Source organism: Perissodus microlepis, chromosome 6 (genome assembly GCF_051167445.1).
Source record: "Perissodus microlepis isolate ML-2025 ecotype Zambia chromosome 6, ASM5116744v1, whole genome shotgun sequence".
NCBI classification, from domain to species: domain Eukaryota; kingdom Metazoa; phylum Chordata; class Actinopteri; order Cichliformes; family Cichlidae; genus Perissodus; species Perissodus microlepis.
Genome location: NC_140466.1, coordinates 27,561,380 through 27,581,238, shown reverse-complemented (window position 1 = coordinate 27,581,238; position 19,859 = coordinate 27,561,380). Strand labels below are relative to the sequence as shown.

General features: G+C 39.3%; 3 protein-coding genes across 3 annotated transcripts; all 3 read right to left on the bottom strand.

The window, feature by feature from the left end:
• Nucleotides 1-1,877: 1,877 nt before the first annotated feature.
• Nucleotides 1,878-4,752, bottom strand: LOC146385817 (toll-like receptor 2). Its single transcript, XM_084931795.1, has one exon. It carries the CDS (start codon nucleotides 4,236-4,238, stop codon nucleotides 1,878-1,880), a length of 2,361 nt encoding a protein of 786 aa, XP_084787921.1. The 5' UTR covers nucleotides 4,239-4,752.
• A 3,750-nt stretch (nucleotides 4,753-8,502) lies between these two features.
• On the bottom strand, nucleotides 8,503-10,968 carry LOC146385816 (toll-like receptor 2). The gene has a single exon (XM_084931794.1). It carries the CDS (start codon nucleotides 10,951-10,953, stop codon nucleotides 8,590-8,592), a length of 2,364 nt encoding a protein of 787 aa, XP_084787920.1. The 5' UTR covers nucleotides 10,954-10,968; the 3' UTR covers nucleotides 8,503-8,589.
• A 3,231-nt stretch (nucleotides 10,969-14,199) lies between these two features.
• Nucleotides 14,200-16,826, bottom strand: LOC146385815 (toll-like receptor 2 type-2). The gene has a single exon (XM_084931793.1). The coding sequence runs from the start codon at nucleotides 16,824-16,826 to the stop codon at nucleotides 14,883-14,885; it is 1,944 nt and encodes a 647-aa protein (XP_084787919.1). The 3' UTR covers nucleotides 14,200-14,882.
• Between the last annotated feature and the right edge of the window lie 3,033 nt (nucleotides 16,827-19,859).

Sequence of the window (19,859 nt, the reverse complement as noted above, 5' to 3'; positions counted from 1 at the left end):
CAACAGAAATTAAGTTTTGCAATATGCTCTATCGAAGTTGGTACTTACAGATAAAGTTTAAACTGAAACTTGAATTTTTGAAATCAAAAAGGAAATACACTCTTCACAGAAAACTGCACAATAATTGCAGTTGTTCCACAGATTAAGGCCGATTTGACCTGGTTTGTACTGTAACATTGTATATACGTGTCTTGCTTCTGTTTATGTGTGCATGTAGAGCATTATTTAATGTGTGTGTGTGTGTGTTATCAGGACACCCTGACTCCTGGTCTGCCTGTCATCAGTATCCAGGCTTCTGTGTTGATTTTAGGGCTAAAGATCAATAGCAGCAATATGTCAGCTCTCAAGAGGCTGACAAAGAATTACACACGCTTTTAGGCACACAAGCACATAGACACGCAAAACAAACACAGTAACTTTGTGATTTGTCTAACATGTTATATTCATTATAAAAAGCACACATGCAAACTAAAGATTTTAGACCATTTTCTATGACATACATACAATAATTTAGATGTTTGTACAAGATAAATGGCAATTATCGACATTGTCAGTTGTCATTCTTTAATATTTAGTTATGATAAATAAAAATTAAGTCATCATAAAATCTTTACTTACTTATACGTATGGCCTTTGGTAACAAACCCAAAAGCTACAGGTGTTCATGTAAAAAGGAAATTTAAAGAAGTTCAGTAGTAATGTTTTTAAAAAGTTATTATTTTTTCATTTTTAATTAAGAGATGTTAGAAACATGCAAACCTTTGATAAAACGGTGAATTATGAATGACTGGGACGTGATGTCATATCCGGTCCACTGTTTCTCCTCTGTGCACCCCGTTTTACCTGTGTTATTTTAAAATTAACTAAATAAAATAAAACAATATTATACATATCTTTGCTGTTAATTAAAGGGAGAAAATTAACAGAATGGAATAATTTAAAAAATGTGACTACATTTTAATAAAAGTTCTTTTTAATCTCAAAGACATGAATTAAAATTACATCAAATATCAAAATAAATCTTTTTCTTTGAAAATACTTGTTTATTATCACACTGAAAACTATATTTGAGCAAAGTCAGGGACATTTTTCCCTTTCATATTTACAAAAATATAAGACTGACTGTACATTGAACACAAAGACATGAGATTGTCCTATAACAGGGAGGAGAATTTGGGCAAAATTGTGATAGAATAATGTTCTGGGCTTTGTGAGTTTATTTTTGTAATAGTTTAATAAATCGTCTTTCAGATAAAATCATAAAATCATGGAAAATTTGCCTCTTTTTGTTTTTAAAACTTTACTACCTTCAAACTGAATAGCAGGAATGACCTGTATAAAACAATTATGACCAGTAAAAGACTACTGACTATCTCACTTTACTTATTATGTAAACCTACATGTGTATATGCATGTATGTACATGGTTTGTGTGCATACATTCATATAGAAAATATATCTACTGTTATAAAATATAGAGAAAAGCATATTTGCAGGCAGAATTTACATTTCATTTCAAACACAATCGGCACAATAACTGGATGAAATTAAATCAGAGGATTTCAGAAATGCAAATGCAGGTATTTTTTTAAACTGCAACATTATAAGTATACAATCTCCTGTCCTGTAAAGTAAAAGGAATTGAATTGAAGTGAGTCAGCTGAGAAAATGGCATTATTAAAAAAAATGTACTAAATTACATTCTACTTAAAAAAAATTAGATCATAACTTTTCATATTAATTTTGTTAAAATAAAATACTAAAAGATAAAAGTAGTATGTTACGCTGTATTCATAGCATAAAATCACTGACATTGTAGCACTTAGAAAACATAATTTGAATGTACACTCATTTTAATATTTCTAACTATAAATGCCTTTATAGATTGTTTGTATCGTCAATTTCAGGTGTTTCGATCGCTGTTCTCAGACTTTGCCAGAACGCTGGGATCTGATCTTCATCATCAGGCCACTCCAGGTACGTCCTGGAGTTCATCACTTTCCGCAGCCTGATGAACTTTTTGGGGATGTTATTTTTGTCAATGGGCTCCAGTAGAATCAACACGACTGCGTCATCGTTTTGATCAAACAATCTAAAATGGGTGTAGTCAAGCTCATACTTGCACCACTCGCTTCTGACAAAGTTCTGGGAGAGGACGAAGAGCGTTCTGTGGCTCTTCTCTATAGCGTCCATGATGTTGTCTACGATCCATCCTCCGGGAACAAAGTCTCTCTTGTGGAGGCAGAGGCGGAGGGGCGGTTCTGACTGCTCCAGGGCCGGGATCAGATGCGCCTCCACCCAGCCAGAGTCCATTTCACTGTAGGACACAAAGGCATCGTACTGGAGCACTCCCTTCTTCAACTTTGGCTTTCTCTTTGCTTTTAGCCATGCCCAGGTCATCCTCATGTACCACACAACGCTGAACTTATAACACAGACCTGCAATGAGCACACACAGCACCAGGATGCCTAAGCAGAGCAAAGAAATCGCTAAAGCTGTGTGGCACTCAAACACTGACAGCTTCACGTCTGACACTCTCTCCCCCCTCACTGCATCGGGAGAGTCACAGATGTAAGATTTGAAGTCATGTCTAACTACAGCTTCTTGTTTTATCAAGTCATTTGTCACGAAACCTACAAAGTCACATGAACAGACGTAAGGGTTGCCAGCAGCTTCCAGGACCCTCAGGCTCTGGTAATCATGCAGGTTTTTACTGCTGAATTTGGCCAAGTTGTTGTCTTGAATGGAGAGAACTGCGAGGCTGACATATAAATGCCCATCAGGGAGATTTCCAAGCTTGTTGCCAGAGATGTACAGCTCTTTGAGAAGCGGCAACTCAATGTTAAAGACAGTCAGTTTATTTCTGGATAAATCAAGGATCTGTAGGCTCTGTGGTAGGCAGGATGTCACCTCAGGAAGAGAAGTTGACGAAAGGTTTAAGAACTTGAGACTTGCTGGCCAGGAACAAGTCGAAGGCATGCTGTCAAATGAGTTTCTACTCATGTCGAGGTTTTCCAGCTTTTCTAGTCTAGTGAAGAGTTTGCTGTTGATTGAAGACAAACGATTTCTGCTGATGTTGAGTGTGTGGAGCTTTAGAAGGACACCCATGCCATAGCACATAATTTCCATAAGTGTCAAATCTCCGATTATGTTGTCACTGATGTCCAAAACCTCCAGGTTTGTGAAATGAATAATGGATTGACAAGGAATGGCAAACAACATAGTGTTTATCATAGATGCCCTTCTTACTAGTTTCATCATACTGTTTATGAAATTCAGGGCAGGAAAACTGTAGAATGAATTAATATCAATGTTTTTGAAGACTATGACATCCAAGCTGTTTAGGCTTATGTGACGCAGAAGGACTTCCTCTTCATTTTTGAAGATGTGAGAATCTTCAATGGCAAAAAAGGTCAGATCAGAGCCCGACAAAATATTCACAAGTTGTACACAACCTGACACAGACATGTTCACATTTTTGAAACTAAGACCTGTAGCACCACGCTCGATGGCCACATGAAGTGGCAACATTTGCAAACTTTTGTTGAACTGTGTGTCAGTGAATGTCACTGTTGTGTTTGGATGAACAACGTCTAACAATATAGCTCGTACTACTGCTAAATCTCTGTGAAATACTCCATTAAGACTAAGTGTTACATGGCTAAAGGGTCCAATTTGTCTCAGACTTCCGTTTTCATAGACTTGCAGATGATTTCCTTCAAAAACAAGTTCCTCAAGACCAAAAAGGCCAGAAAAATCCCTTTTACTGACAGACTGAAGGAAAGGTCCTCCAAAATGGAGGGTCTTCAAGCTCCTCAGTGGCAGGAAAAGGTTTCCCTGACCAAGTGTTGAATATTTGTTTCCCAAAAGATTCAAGTAGTGGAGAGAAATCAGGTTCTGAAACCAACCAGAAGACAAAGTCTCCAACTGGTTTGAGGACAAGTCCAGTTTCTCCAAATGAATCAGTGGGTGAAATGCGTCTTCATGGATGGTTTGGATCCTGTTGTTATTCACGAACAAAGCCCTCAAAGCGGCATATGAAAGAAAGTCATCTTTCATTATCGTCTCCAGTGCGTTTAAAGAGAGATCGAGCTCAGTGATGAGTTTTGAAGCGGCTGCAGGGACTTCTCGAAGGTTTTGGCTCGAGCAGTCGCAGGATGTTTGTTCACAGTGGTGACACTGTTGACTGGTGAGTGACGAGCACTGAGATACTAACAGGACAAACACGAGAAACTTCATGACTTATTCTCCTGAGTGCCTGCAAAACACAAAATCAAACTCAGAGCTTTTATTTCAGGTGCTGGTGTGACACAATCTAATAATGAAACAGCCATGCTAACAGCTTTTGGAGCACAGCTGGAGGCTTCGTGCTAATGTCATAAAGTAACGTGGTGGGGAAATTACAGTTTGACCCACTGGCAGCAATCGAGTGATCATTAAGAAAGACACGTCTGCAGAAAAGACATCAGGGACCACAAACGTCTGAACCAAATTCACACAAACACAAATTCTTACTTTTCAGAGGAATAAAAGAACAGTATTATATACGCGTATGCCAGTAAATCATCACAATAACACAATGTACACAATATAATCTACGATCTTTAAATAATTGTCTAATAGTTGACACTTGACTTGCTTTTCCTAGTGTGGAATTTGTCTTGATTGTTATAGAGTTCAGAATGTGTCACTGAAGTAGGAAAATCATGTGTGTCTTTAATTGCATATAAACAAAGAATTTAAAAATGGAATTGGAAAATGTTCTTGAAAATGCATTCAAATTTAATGTTACTGATGTTATAATTAGTTTTTCAACATATCATTAAAACATAATAAATTCTCTGGTCAAAAAAACAAGCTTAACAGCGATAGGCCTGCACAGAACAAAATAATGAGAAAATACCTTCATAAATGTCCCGTCTTGGTCACAGTTGAAATGTCTCACCCTTCTTCTGAACATTCAGAACAACTTCTGAAGTGTCCTGTGCCACTTCTATTGGTTGTGGCTTAACTATTTCCCTATGTCTGGCATACATCCTGCCATATTAGGAAGTGGTGATACAGAAACAGAGTGGCAGTTTGTCTGCAGGGCTTTGGGATAAGAATAGGATAAATGGTTTCTCTGGTTTTACTGTTCAGTTGTCTGTAGAAAGCTTCCTCTATATGTTATTTGAATAAAATACATGTGCCTTCAAACGCCCAACAAAAATGTTTTTTGTTAAATATTCAAAAAGTAAAGCAAAAAAAAAGAAAAGGTGCATTTAAGTTTAAATCCTAAAAGATTAATTCCATGCCGTGTGAGAATGGGTGTGTACGCTATCGAAGAGTGTGGCTGTACTTGTCTTTACTTGTTTTGTCCGACTGGAGGAAAAAACAAAACAAGAAACTCCCTCCGTTGAACGGTTACAGTTATTTGACGGTTGCATTTGTGCTGCAATTAGCTGATTTCAGTTTGTGACGTTAGCTGAGTGAATGCTGACCCCAGCCTAGCAGTCAAGCTTTGCACTTCAACAGGTAGCAAAAGCAGGGATGAGCAGTCACACTGCAGGCTCCTTTTCTGCCGGTTTGTGTTTCTAAAGTAGAATCACTCAAAAGTCTCTTTGTGCTGGTTTTCATCTTTTCTTTGTGCTGTGAGCTTTGTTTTCACACCTAAATACTGAGAGAAGGATCATATGTTTGCTGTCATTAGCGCAGGGATTTGTGTTGGTGTGTAGGACTGCAACCTCGAGATTTGTAATGTTAAATGCTAATTATGAGACAGTGTGGTTGAGGTTATTTTACAGAGTAACATGAAAGTAATGTAATGAGTAGAATAACTAATTACTTTCTCCTGGGAGTTATTAAGCAATGTACTTTATTACTCTGGGGGAGCTGTGGTCTATGGCTTCACTGCAGGGGAAACCAAATATCAACTCTGTTAATTATAATAAAAAGCTTTGTAGGAGCATGCTGTGTCACGATAGGCTGTGTGGCAGGCAGGCAGGAAAAAAGGCCCTGAAATGCAGGACTCTCAAAGACGGGACTGGAACTCAAAATGCAGCTTTACTGCTGGAAAAATCTCCTCATAAATAAAACTCACAAAAACAATACAAAGCTCTGAACAGAGAAACTAAACAGGAGTACAAGACAAACACACAGCTTACTGAGGGTAGGAAACATTAACGACGCAACAGAGGGCTTATATACACAGTGGAGTAATCAGGGAATAGGAAACAGGAGGGAGACACAGCTGGGAGAAATTAGGGCTAACGAGACAGGGGCAGTAAAACTGAATACACTGACAAAGGACTGGGACGATCAAAATAAAACAGGAAACGAGAAACAAATCACAAAGACGCAAACTCGACACTGAACTAAACCTAGAAGAATAATCAAAACAGCACAGCTAAAGAATCAAACCATAAATCATAATACAAAAAAATACCAAAACACAAGAAACTGAAAATGCCGTGACACGTTGAGTGTGTTAGGTAGTGACTGGGGTGGCTATTGTTACTTTTTAAGAAAAGTCTTGTGTATAATATGTGTAATAATTACTTTTTTGAGTAACAACCCCAACATTGATCACAACAAAAGAGGAAATATATGTAGCATGCAATTCATTTGCATTACTATAATGCCTGTGATACGCTGCTTAGCATGTTAAAGTGATGGTGGTCACTCTTGAAGTGGAGCCAATGAGAATGCGATGAAGGTCCATACGAGAATCGATAAGAAATTGAATCGATAATTGATGTTAATAATGGAATTGGAATCGCTAAATTCTGTGATTCAGCTAAATCAGCTAAATTGAGAACATATATTCTGCCACCTGGCTGGCCTGCAGGGTTGCTCCACCTATGCTGCTGGCCACCCAGCCAGCCCCCAGGACTGCTCTACCTCGGCTGCTAAGATTCCCTCACAGGTGGCATAATCCGCCCATCTTTGTCTCCCTTTGGTGCTGGATTTTACTTCATGGGAAAAAAAAGACAAAACACTCGTTCTTAACTTTTGTTTTGACTGTGAAAGTGTACGCAGGGACCAAGTATGCTTTACCTCTCCTCACAACTGCTTTTGAACTGCTTCAAGGTGAGACTATCTTTACTAAACTGGAAGTCTGTAACACTTATCATCACCTGGTCAGAATTAAGGTAGGAGACGAATGGAGAACAACATTCAACACCCTTTTGGACATTTTGAGTATCTGGTTATGCCAATTTGTTTGACCAATGCCCCTGCAGTGTTTCAGGCCCTGATCAACGATGTGCTACGAGATTTCAATAATCACTTTGTGTTTGTGTGTCTAGATGATATCCTGATCTTCTCTAAGTCTCTCCAGGAGCACTAGAAACATGTCCGTCTGGTCCTCCAGCTCCTCTCGAAAAACTGTTCCTATGTGACAGGAGAAAAATGTGTTTCTGTTAGTGCTGGCAGCGTTATCTTGTTAAAATTATGTTAATGCTATAACCGCATTAACGCAGCAAATCTCCGTTAGCGAATTATCGCGGTTCACCCCGTGCGTGGGGCTGCACAGCGTCAACGCGTTAGCGCCGTGCAGCCCCATGCACGGAGCGAACCGCGATAATTCGTTAACGGAGATTTGCTGCGTTAAAGCGGTTATGGTGTTAACATCATTTTAACGGGATTAATGCTGACAGCACTAGTTTCTGTGTCTCTTTTGGGATTCATTGTGGGAAGAGAGCAACTGCAAGCAGACCCTGTAAAAGTAAAGGCTGTGGTCGACTGGCCCGTACCCTCAGACAGGAGACATCTGAAAAGGTTTCTGGGTTTTACAAGCTTCTATTACAGGTTTATTCGTGGTTTCAATGGAGTTGCGTCGCTACTAATCAGTTTAACCTCTCCCAAGCACCCTTTTCAGTGGAACTCTGCAGACAAATTCAGACAGCTCTCCACTACATCCACATTCTCACTCAACCTGACTTAAGTAAACAGTTCCTAGTGGAAGAGGACACCTCAGAGTCAGGTGTGGGAGCAGTCCTCACCCAACAAGACATGGAAATATTCGTCCATGTGTTTTTTTCCCCCTCATTACCTCTCGTCTGCAGAGAGAAACTACAACTTTGGAGGTTTCATAGTCTGGACCAATCACAAGACTCTCGCATATACTAATGGACAGACTGAGCATGCTAACAAAGAGCTGGAACCATCCATCTCTTGTGCATCATCTCTTCTAGGAAATTAAAGAGGAGTAGAAAACAAAAAAAAGGAAAAAACTGAGCAATTCCAGACAGGATTATATTTTATTTTAAACAAAATTTAATACAGACGGATAAATGAGTACTTTATTACGCAAATTGTGTACAAAGAGCTAAACTTTTTTAGCACATTTATATGGCGAGTCAAACAGGAGGACTTTCAAATATTTTTAGAATTGCAAATTCGGATTAACAAAATCTCCAAAATTATTGTTTTAATGGTTAATTGTAGGGATTAATTGAAGAAAGTAAATATAAAAAAATGATATAAATTTTATTATATTTATTTACTTATAATAATACCTGCTTTCAGCATAAAGTCGGGGACATTTTAGCTTTTAGAAAATGTCAATATAAAAGTGAGTGTATATTCAAAATGTGAAATATACACGCTTTTATAGATTGTTTGTATCGTCAATTTCAGGTGTTTCGATCGCTGTTCTCAGACTTTGCCAGAACGCTGGGATCTGATCTTCATCATCAGGCCACTCCAGGTACGTCCTGGAGTTCATCACTTTCCGCAGCCTGATGAACTTTTTGGGGATGTTATTTTTGTCAATGGGCTCCAGTAGAATCAGCACGACTGCGTCATCGTTTTGATCAAACAATCTAAAATGGGTGTAGTCAAGCTCGTACTTGCACCACTCGCTTCTGACAAAGTTCTGGGAGAGGACGAAGAGCGTTCTGTGGCTCTTCTCTATAGCGTCCATGATGTTGTCTATGATCCATCCTCCGGGAACAAAATCTCTCTTGTGGAGGCAGAGGCGGAGGGGCGGTTCTGACTGCTCCAGGGCCGGGGTCAGATGCGCCTCCACCCAGCCAGAGTCCATTTCACTGTAGGACACAAAGGCATCGTACTGGAGCACTCCCTTCTTCAACTTTGGCTTTCTCTTTGCTTTTAGCCATGCCCAGGTCATCCTCATGTACCACACAACGCTGAACTTATAACACAGACCTGCAATGAGCACACACAGCACCAGGATGCCTAAGCAGAGCAAAGAAATCGCTAAAGCTGTGTGGCACTCAAACACTGACAGCTTCACGTCTGACACTCTCTCCCCCCTCACTGCATCGGGAGAGTCACAGATGTAAGACTTTAAGTCATGTCTAACTACAGCTTCTTGTTTTATCAAGTCATTTGTCACGAAACCTACAAAGTCACATGAACAGACGTAAGGGTTGCCAGCAGCTTCCAGGACCCTCAGGCTCTGGTAATCATGCAGGTTTTTACTGCTGAATTTGGCCAAGTTGTTGTCTTGAATGGAGAGAACTGCGAGGCTGACATATAAATGCCCATCAGGGAGATTTTCAAGCTTGTTGCCAGAGATGTACAGCTCTTTGAGAAGCGGCAACTCAATGTTAAAGACAGTCAGTTTATTTCTGGATAAATCAAGGATCTGTAGGCTCTGTGGTAGGCAGGATGTCACCTCAGGAAGAGAAGTTGACGAAAGGTTTAAGAACTTGAGACTTGCTGGCCAGGAACAAGTCGAAGGCATGCTGTCAAATGAGTTTCTACTCATGTCGAGGTTTTCCAGCTTTTCTAGTCTAGTGAAGAGTTCACTGCTGATTAAAAACAAACGATTTTTGCTGATGTTGAGTGTGCGGAGATTTAGAAGGACATCCTCCTTTCCATAACACATCATTTCCATAAATGCACGATCTGCGACTGTGTTGTCACTGATGTCCAAAAACTCCAGGTTTGTGAAATGAATAATGGATTGGCAGGGAATGACAAACACCTTGGAGTTTATCACAGATGCCCTTCTTACTACAGTCAGTATATTTTGCATAAAACTGAGTTCAGGAAAACGGTAGAACCAAACAATATCAATGTTTCTGAGAAAAATGACCTCCAAGCTGGTCAGGTTTATGTCAACAAGAAAGACTTCCTCTTCATCTTCAAAGAACTGTGAATCTTCAATGGCAACACTGGTGAGTTCAGAGCCCGACAAAATATTCATAAGTTGTACACAAGCTGACACAGACATGTTCACATTTTTGAAACTAAGACCTGTAGCACCACGCTCGATGGCCACATGAAGTGGCAACATTTGCAAACTATTTTCAAACTGTGTGTCAGTGAATGTCACTGTTGTGTTTGGATGAACAACGTCTAACAATATAGCTCGTACTACTGCTAAATCTCTGTGAAATACTCCATTAAGACTAAGTGTTACATGGCTAAAGGGTCCAATTTGTCTCAGACTTCCGTTTTCATAGACTTGCAGATGATTTCCTTCAAAAACAAGTTCCTCAAGACCAAAAAGGCCAGAAAAATCCCTTTTACTGACAGACTGAAGGAAAGGTCCTCCAAAATGGAGGGTCTTCAAGCTCCTCAGTGGCAGGAAAAGGTTTCCCTGACCCACTGTTGTATATTTGTTTCCCAAAAGATTCAAGTAGTGGAGAGAAATCAGGTTCTGAAACCAACCAGAAGACAAAGTCTCCAACTGGTTTGAGGACAAGTCCAGTTTCTCCAAATGAATCAGTGGGTGAAATGCGTCTTCATGGATGGTTTGGATCCTGTTGTTATTCACGAACAAAGCCCTCAAAGCGGCATATGAAAGAAAGTCATCTTTCATTATCGTCTCCAGTGCGTTTAAAGAGAGATCGAGCTCAGTGATGAGTTTTGAAGCGGCTGCAGGGACTTCTCGAAGGTTTTGGCTCGAGCAGTCGCAGGATGTTTGTTCACAGTGGTGACACTGTTGACTGGTGAGTGACGAGCACTGAGATACTAACAGGACAAACACGAGAAACTTCATGACTTATTCTCCTGAGTGCCTGCAAAACACAAACAAACACAAAATCAAACTCAGAGCTTTTCTTTCAGGTGCTGGTGTGACACAATCTAATAATGAAACAGCCATGCTAACAGCTTTGGAGCACAGCTGGAGGCTTCATGCTAATGTCATGTCAGGCTTGTTTTCAACACTTTAAGAAGTGGTGGAATATGAGATTCACATCATAGATGTGTTCTGTTGACATCTGTAGCAACTCTGTGATGCTGTCCTATCAAAATCTCTGAGGAATGTTTACAGTCTTTACAAAATCTTTAATCTGTGCATTAAAAAAAAAAAAAAGAATGGAATTGGTAAATATTCTTGAAAATGAATTTAATCTTAATTATTTTGATATTTTTATTTGTTTGTCATTGCATCGTTTAAACTTATTTAGAGGTGGCAAAAGTACAGACTTTCTTTACTTAAGTAGAAGTACTGATACAGGTGTTAAAACATACTCCAGTAAAAGTTAAAGTACTGAAGCAACGTTTTTTCTCAAAAGTGAAAATGCACAGTAAAAATAAAAAGTAGCTCCTTTAAGGACAATTCTACGAGCCATTTTTGTTGGTTTTGCTATATTAATATATTTAAAAGAAAATATGAATACATGAGCATACAAATGTTATTCAAATCTAAATTGTAATTGTAATGGATGTACTCAGCTTGAATCTGTTATCTAGGACAGACGCAGTGAAAATAACTATTTTCTGTTCCCTACATTGTAGAGGCTGACTTTGCTTCCACACCTAAACAGTAAAGTGAGCACAGTCAAGGGTTACAGTGGGATTCAGCAGATGGGGGAACCCTAAGATCTGTGTAGTTGATCAGCACAGGGAAAAGAATCACAACTCACAATAATTTCTAATATGAGCTTCGGAGAAGTTTCTTTATATACAGGCTGTGATCAGCAGCCCTTCTGCTCTTTGTGGATTTACACAAGTGAATTCAACAAGATGTCAACAGATGTTTCACAGATGTCTTTGCTTAGCTCCATTTCCTACACTGACACTATACACTTTATACCTATTTTAATACTAGACGGTATACAATTGATATAAAGTCAGAATTCAATGAATGTATCTGAGCATAATCAGCTTAAATGCAAACTGATCTCTGCAACACTAGATTTGCAGTTTATCAAGCGTCACTGAGCAGTCCTTACCTTTAAACCTAACCTCTCCTGTCCTGTCCTCTTACATCTTTCTCCATCTCTGAGTGAAGTTTGCTCTTTTTCTTTTCTCTGCCTGTGAAATACAGCAGCTGGACCTTTAGCTAGCAACACACAGTGAGACAAACTGAACACAGACAGTTTGTGTGTTTGCTGATGTTTGTTGAGCTGATAGAAATGTTGCACTTCTGCCACTTAAAAAAACCCTCGTTCCCCTTTTTCTTCCTCGCTAGCTATTTTTTGACTTCGTTACTTCCCACCTCTTAAATTAACTGATCTAAAAACAGGTTTAATCGGGTTTAGAAGAGAAATGAAGAAAAAATAACTCGATAAATCTTGCTGTGTTCCTCACAGGTGAAATGTCCCGTCCTCCTTCTGCACAGCCAGGATACTGACTGCTTTGTAAGGGCCCTGCACTACTTCTGTTTGTCGCTAAATTATTTCTTCATGCCTCACACTGGTCCTGTCATATTCAGAAGTAGAGACAGTTTCCCTGCAGGGATTAGAGATAAGCAGAACAGAAGCTAGGTATTAGTTTCTCTGGTGTCTCATTTCTTTCATATATTTTGTCGAGCATTTCAATAAAATGTGTTTATGTTCAAGTGCCCGAGAAAAATGACAATTGTTAAATATTCCATAAACATAAAGGGAAGAAAAAGACAAAAGGTGCAGTTAGGCTTAGGTCATAAAGACTTTACTCCATCCTGTGTGAGAATGAGCCTGAAAGAGTGTGACTGTAGCACTTGTTCATTGTGTTAGATTGAGGGACTAAAGTTAAATAAACCGCAAGCAATCCAAAATAAATCTGTGTCAGCGCCACCTTTCAGCCAACCTCAACCCTCCTGTGATCAAATAAAGAAAATGAATTTTATAATCACACTAACAAACAGCATTCATTGTTGTTTGTTAGTGTTTGTTCACTTGCTGAAGCTTTAAAAATAGTTCTGTAACAGTAATATCAATATGGACTTGGGAAGTTGCTTATTTTGACCAAGATTGCAACATTTTAAGAGCAGAGAAACTGACACATGTCAGCATTTAGACAACGGGAAATTCAAGTTCTACTTTTTTTTCTGCATGATAGGAAAGTTTTAATGTGGACTTCCACAAAAATTTGTGGTCAGTAAAAGCAGAGCACTGCTGCAGAAAGATGCTGTTAGGGAAATACAGCTTCATCCACAAAAACTGCTTATTAACCTTTATAATGGTTTGACTGAACTGTTCTTAAACTCTGCTGCTATGTTTTAGGTGTGGTACGTCTTTCCAGATGTGCAAGATGTCAATTCCATATGCATTGATGCATCCACATAGTGTCAGAGATGCAGAGTTTTGCACTGGGAATAATAAGAAGCTGGATAGTCTCTCATCTTCAGTGGAGAGGGCAGAGGATCCAAGTTTTTCAAAAAGAATTGCAAATGTTGTTTTGTCTTACGACAGAACACTTTTCCATTTTTCCTCAGTTCATATTAATTAAAAATAAAAACAAAATAATGGTTTGTGGCATTTGCAAATCACTGCATTCTCCTTATATTTACATTTTACATGCTTTTCAGCTACTGGAGACAAACTGGAGGCAGAGACTCACAACCAGTAAGCAGCTGATGGTAGCTTGCACCAAAGGTGAAGCAGAGCAAATGGTGATGTCAACGTGTTCTACCCTTCCAGCAATTACTGACTGAAAACTTTCATACAAGTATTAAAAACAATCTTTATTATAACAAAAATTATATTTTTTTCAATGTCTTTTGAAAATGGGCAATTTGGATAAAAATGACTGTAATTCTTAATCAGTTAAAGTGATACTTTTATTCAAGCCTTGAATTAAAGCTGAAACTCTACGCTTGCCTTATTTGATTTTAAATCCATTGCGGTGGTGCACAGAGGCAAAATTACAACACAAAATGTGTCATTGCCCAAAAATCTTGTGCAACTGATTATATAATCACTTTTGTTTGAGTTTTTCACATATACATAAATTGTGTCAGTTACAGGTTTTGGTACTTATGATAACTTTGAAACATTCCAGTGAACAAAAACAAAAAGATCATTTTGCCTTTTTTAATCTTTATTGTATATAAAACCATTATGACCTGTAATAGACCACTCACTTATCTCTCATTAGTTTTTATGTCAACCTCCACTAGAGTACATGCATTCATGGAGGGAAAAAAGAACTTCAAAAGAAAGAAAAGAACAACTCCTGAAACATTCAAACTAAATTAGCACAATACTGAAAGATATATGAGTAATATGCAGCTCCAACCCAAAATATGTCCAAAGAGCTAAGCTTTTTTTTTTTTTTAGCACATTTATATGACAAGTTAAGAGAAAGATTTTAAAAGGATTTCAGAAATACAAGGGCAAGTTTTAAAAGATTCCAAAATGATCCGTATACACCCTTCTGTACTTTGTTTTTACTGTCAAATGAAGGGAATTCTTGAGAAAATTGAGTTTTTAAAAAAGATTGACCAAATTACATTCAAAATACGCCATGCTGTCTTTGATAATACTCTTAAAATATCATACTAAAATATAATAATCTTAAAATATATTTGTAGCATAAAGTCCCTGACATTGTAGCGCTTAGAAAATGTAAAATATGTGTTTGTACAATCAAAATTGTAAGTATAAACCCTTTTATAGATTGTCTTTATTATCAATTTCAGATGTTTTAATCGCTGTTCTCAGACTTTGCCAGAACACTGGAATGTGATCTTCGTCGTGAGGCGACTCCAGGTACGTCCTAGAGTTCATCGCTTTCCGCAACCTGATTTTGACAAAGTTCTGTCAGAACGGCAGTTCCGACTGCTCGACTGCTGGCATCACATTTGCCTCCACCCAGGTCACCTTCGTTTAACCCCACAACGCTGAACTTATAACACAGACCTGCAATGAGCACACACAGCACCAGAATGCCTAAGCAGAGCAAAGAAATCGCTAAAGCTGTGTGGCACTCAAACACTGACAGCTTCACGTCTGACACTCTCTCCCCCCTCACTGCATCGGGAGAGTCACAGATGTAAGACTTTAAGTCATGTCTAACTACAGTTTTGTGGTTCATCAAGTCATTTGTCACGAAACCTACAAAGTCACATGAACAGACGTAAGGGTTGCCAGCAGCTTCCAGGACCCTCAGGCTCTGGTAATCATGCAGGTTTTTACTGCTGAATTTGGCCAAGTTGTTGTCTTGAATGGAGAGAACTGCGAGGCTGACATATAAATGCCCATCAGGGAGATTTCCAAGCTTGTTGCCAGAGATGTACAGCTCTTTGAGAAGCGGCAACTCAATGTTAAAGACAGTCAGTTTATTTCTGGATAAATCAAGGATCTGTAGGCTCTGTGGTAGGCAGGATGTCACCTCAGGAAGAGAAGTTGACGAAAGGTTTAAGAACTTGAGACTTGCTGGCCAGGAACAAGTCGAAGGCATGCTGTCAAATGAGTTTCTACTCATGTCGAGGTTTTCCAGCTTTTCTAGTTTAGTGAAGAGTTTGCTGTTGATTGAAGACACAATATTTTTGCTGATGTTGAGTGTGCGGAGATTTAGAAGGACACCAATGCCATAACACATCATTTCCATAAGTGTCAAATCTCCGATTATGTTGTCACTGATGTCCAAAACCTCCAAATCTGAGAAATGAATAGTGGATTGGCAGGGAATGACAAACAACTTGGAGTTTATCACAGATGCCTTTCTTACTACAGTCAGTATATTTTGCATGAAATGGAGTTCAGGAACACGGTAGAACACGTTAATATCAATGTTTTTGAAGACGATGACATCCAAGCTGGTCAGGTTTATGTCAACAAGAAAGACTTCCTCTTCATCTTCAAAGAACTGTGAATCTTCAACAGCAAAAAAGGTCAGATCAGAGCCCGAAAAAATATTCATAAGTTGTACACAAGCTGACACAGACATGTTCACATTTTTGAAACTAAGACCTGTAGCACCACGCTCGATGGCCACATGAAGTGGCAACATTTGCAAACTTTTGTTGAACTGTGTGTCAGTGAATGTCACTGTTGTGTTTGGATGAACAACGTCTAACAATATAGCTCGTACTACTGCTAAATCTCTGTGAAATACTCCATTAAGACTAAGTGTTACATGGCTAAAGGGTCCAATTTGTCTCAGACTTCCGTTTTCATAGACTTGCAGATGATTTCCTTCAAAAACAAGTTCCTCAAGACCAAAAAGGCCAGAAAAATCCCTTTTACTGACAGACTGAAGGAAAGGTCCTCCAAAATGGAGGGTCTTCAAGCTCCTCAGTGGCAGGAAAAGGTTTCCCTGACCCACTGTTGTATATTTGTTTCCCAAAAGATTCAAGTAGTGGAGAGAAATCAGGTTCTGAAACCAACCAGAAGACAAAGTCTCCAACTGGTTTGAGGACAAGTCCAGTTTCTCCAAATGAATCAGTGGGTGAAATGCGTCTTCATGGATGGTTTGGATCCTGTTGTTATTCACGAACAAAGCCCTCAAAGCGGCATATGAAAGAAAGTCATCTTTCATTATCGTCTCCAGTGCGTTTAAAGAGAGATCGAGCTCAGTGATGAGTTTTGAAGCGGCTGCAGGGACTTCTTGAAGGTTTTGGCTCGAGCAGTCGCAGGATGTTTGTTCACAGTGGTGACACTGTTGACTGGTGAGTGACGAGCACTGAGATACTAACAGGACAAACACGAGAAACTTCATGACTTTTTCTCCTGAGTGCCTGCAAAACACAAAATCAAACTCAGAGCTTTTCTTTCAGGTGCTGGTGTGACACAATCTAATGCTAAAAACAGCCATGCTAACAGCTTTCGGAGCACAGCTGGAGGCTTCATGCTAATGTCATAAAGTAACGTGGTGGGGAAATTACAGTTTGACTGTTTGAGTGATCATCAAATAAACTCTAATGCTAATGCGTGGACTAATTTTAGCAGACATTCTAAACAAGCACAGAACACACACACACACACACCACATCATTAAATAAATGATCTAAAAACAGGTTTCACCAGCTTTAGCCCTGCACAGAAGAAAAAAGAAAAAAAAAAAACGGTAAAAATTCGCTGTCTTACTCACAGATGAAATGTCACGTCCTCCTCCTGCACAGTCAGGACACTGACTGATGTGAAAGTGTCCTTTACCACTTCTCTTATTTGTGGCTCGATTATTTCCTTATCTCATACATTCATCCTGTCACATTAGAAGGGGAGATCCAGAAATAAAGCAACAGACATCTGAGTACAGTGAACTTACTACCATGTTTAAGAAACCAGGTTCAGATGATTTGAGCTTTGTGCCATTTTGCATTATCCTGCTGGAAGCAGCCATTGAAAATGGGTACGCTGTGATTAACGATGCTTGATGTACTAATGGGCCCAAAGTGCGGCAAGAATTCTTTTACATTTCATTTCAGACTTTTTGTTTTTAATTCAGTTTAACTTTAGTTGCCAGAGTGGGGTTTCTCGTTTTAGCTTCGTCTTTATTGTTTGAAAATGTTTCGTTTTTAATCATTTTAATGTTATTTGTAGTTAGTTTGTTTGGAGGGGACATGTGAGAGGTAAGATTTAGGAAATCAGTGCAGACATTACAATTGAAACAAAAGTTTTCGAAATTTTATGACTCACAGTCTTAGAGATTCGGAGTCTCAATAAACACCTTCATCGCTGCCTCATCAGGTGAGTTAGGCTACGTCCACACTACACTAGCTCCGCGTCCACACTAGCGTTTTCAGTCGTTTTCACAGAGATCTGCGTCCACGTTGAAACGGCCCAAAGCAACTACGTTCCAGTCCTGCGCATGCGTCACATGACTAAAATGCGTCATCGTTTTAGGAAGTCTGCGTTTTAGACCAGCGGTCCCCAACCCCCGGGCCTCGGACCGGTACCGGTCCGTGAGTCGTTTGGTACCGGGCCGCGAGAGTTGAGGCTCAGGTGTGAAATGTATGGTTTTCAGGGCTTTTATCGGTTTTCAGCGTTATTTTGTTATCGTTTTTATCGTTTACTCGGTTTTCCTGGGTCTTTTCACGTGTGTTATGAATAAATGTTCTTTTTTTCGGTACCGGTACTAGTTTTATTTTGTTGTATTTATCCGCGACACCTTAAAGGCCGGTCCATGAAAATAAACCGGTCCGTGGCGCAAAAAAGGTTGGGGACCGCTGATTTAGAGTGTCCACACTGCGACGGGGCAGCTCCGTTTTGAAATGCATGCGTTTCAAACGCTGCGTTTTTCCTTGAGGACAACGCCGTCTCAGGGTGGACGGGAGGCCAAAACGGAGAGAAAACGATGCGTTTTCAAACGATGTAGCCTAAGCTTTCCAAGTTCACAAAAGTTTTTCACCTAGTCTATTTTTTTTTGTGTTTTTTTTTAGTTTTGATTATTTATAACACCCCTGCCTCTAATCCCTGGCATCAGGGGTCAAGACATTTTCATCCAGAGAAAACCTGAAAACCCTCTCCTGTCTGATCATTTCCTGATAACATTTACATTTACAATAATTGATTACACAGCGGTGGAGAGTAGATTTTATCAAAGTAGATGTCTTTCTGAAAGCGCTGTAACTAAGTTTAAGAATATAATCCACCCACTGTTATCATCTTCAATGCCCTGTACCAACACAGAGCAGAGCAGCTATCTGAACGCTACCCCAACAGAGGTTGATTATCTTGTTAATAATTTCACCTCCTCACTACGTACGACTCTGGATACTGTAGCTCCAGTGAAAACTAAGGTCTCTAATCAGAAGTACCTGACTTCGTGGTATAATTCTCAAACACGTACCCTAAAGCAGATGACTCGTAATCTGGAGAGGAAATGGCGTGTCACAAATTTAGAGGATCATCATTTAGCCTGGAGAAATAGTTTGCTTCTTTATAAGAAAGCCCTCCGCAAAGCCAGAACATCTTACTATTCATCACTGATTGAAGAAAATAAGAACAACCCCAGGTTTCTCTTCAGCACTGTAGCCAGGCTGACAAACAGTCAGAGCTCTGTTGAGCCAACCATCCCTTTAACGTTAACTAGTAATGACTTCATGAACTTCTTCACAAATAAAATTTTTATCATTAGAGAAAAAATTACCAGTAATCATCCCACAGATGTAATATTATCTACAGCTACTCTTAGTACCATTGATGTTAAGTTAGACTCTTTTTCTCCAATTGATCTTTCTGAGTTAACTTCAATAATTACTTCCTCCAAACCATCAACGTGTCTTTTAGACCCCATTCCTACAAAACTGCTCAAAGAAGTCCTGCCATTGATTAATTCTTCGATCTTAAATATGATCAACCTATCTCTAATGGTCGGCTATGTACCACAGGCCTTCAAGCTGGCTGTGGTTAAACCTTTACTCAAAAAGCCATCTCTAGACCCAGCAGTCTTAGCTAATTATAGGCCAATCTCCAACCTTCCTTTCATATCAAAAATCCTTGAAAGAGTAGTTGTCAAACAGCTAACAGATCATCTGCAGAGGAATGGTTTATTTGAAGAGTTTCAGTCAGGTTTCAGAGCTCATCACAGCACAGAAACAGCTTTAGTGAAGGTTACAAATGATCTTCTTATGGCCTCTGACAGTGGACTCATCTCTGTGCTTGTCCTGCTAGACCTCAGTGCAGCGTTCGATACTGTCGACTATAATATCCTATTAGAGCGATTAGAACATGCTGTAGGTATTACAGGTACTGCACTGCAGTGGTTTGTATCATATCTATCTAATAGACTCCAATTTGTGCATGTAAA

Bases quoted from the DNA above. Each gene is read 5' to 3' on its own strand.
- LOC146385817 (XM_084931795.1), bottom strand. From the start codon at position 4,238: ATGAAGTTTCTCGTGTTTGTCCTGTTAGTATCTCAGTGCTCGTCACTC.
- LOC146385816 (XM_084931794.1), bottom strand. From the start codon at position 10,953: ATGAAGTTTCTCGTGTTTGTCCTGTTAGTATCTCAGTGCTCGTCACTC.
- LOC146385815 (XM_084931793.1), bottom strand. From the start codon at position 16,826: ATGAAGTTTCTCGTGTTTGTCCTGTTAGTATCTCAGTGCTCGTCACTC.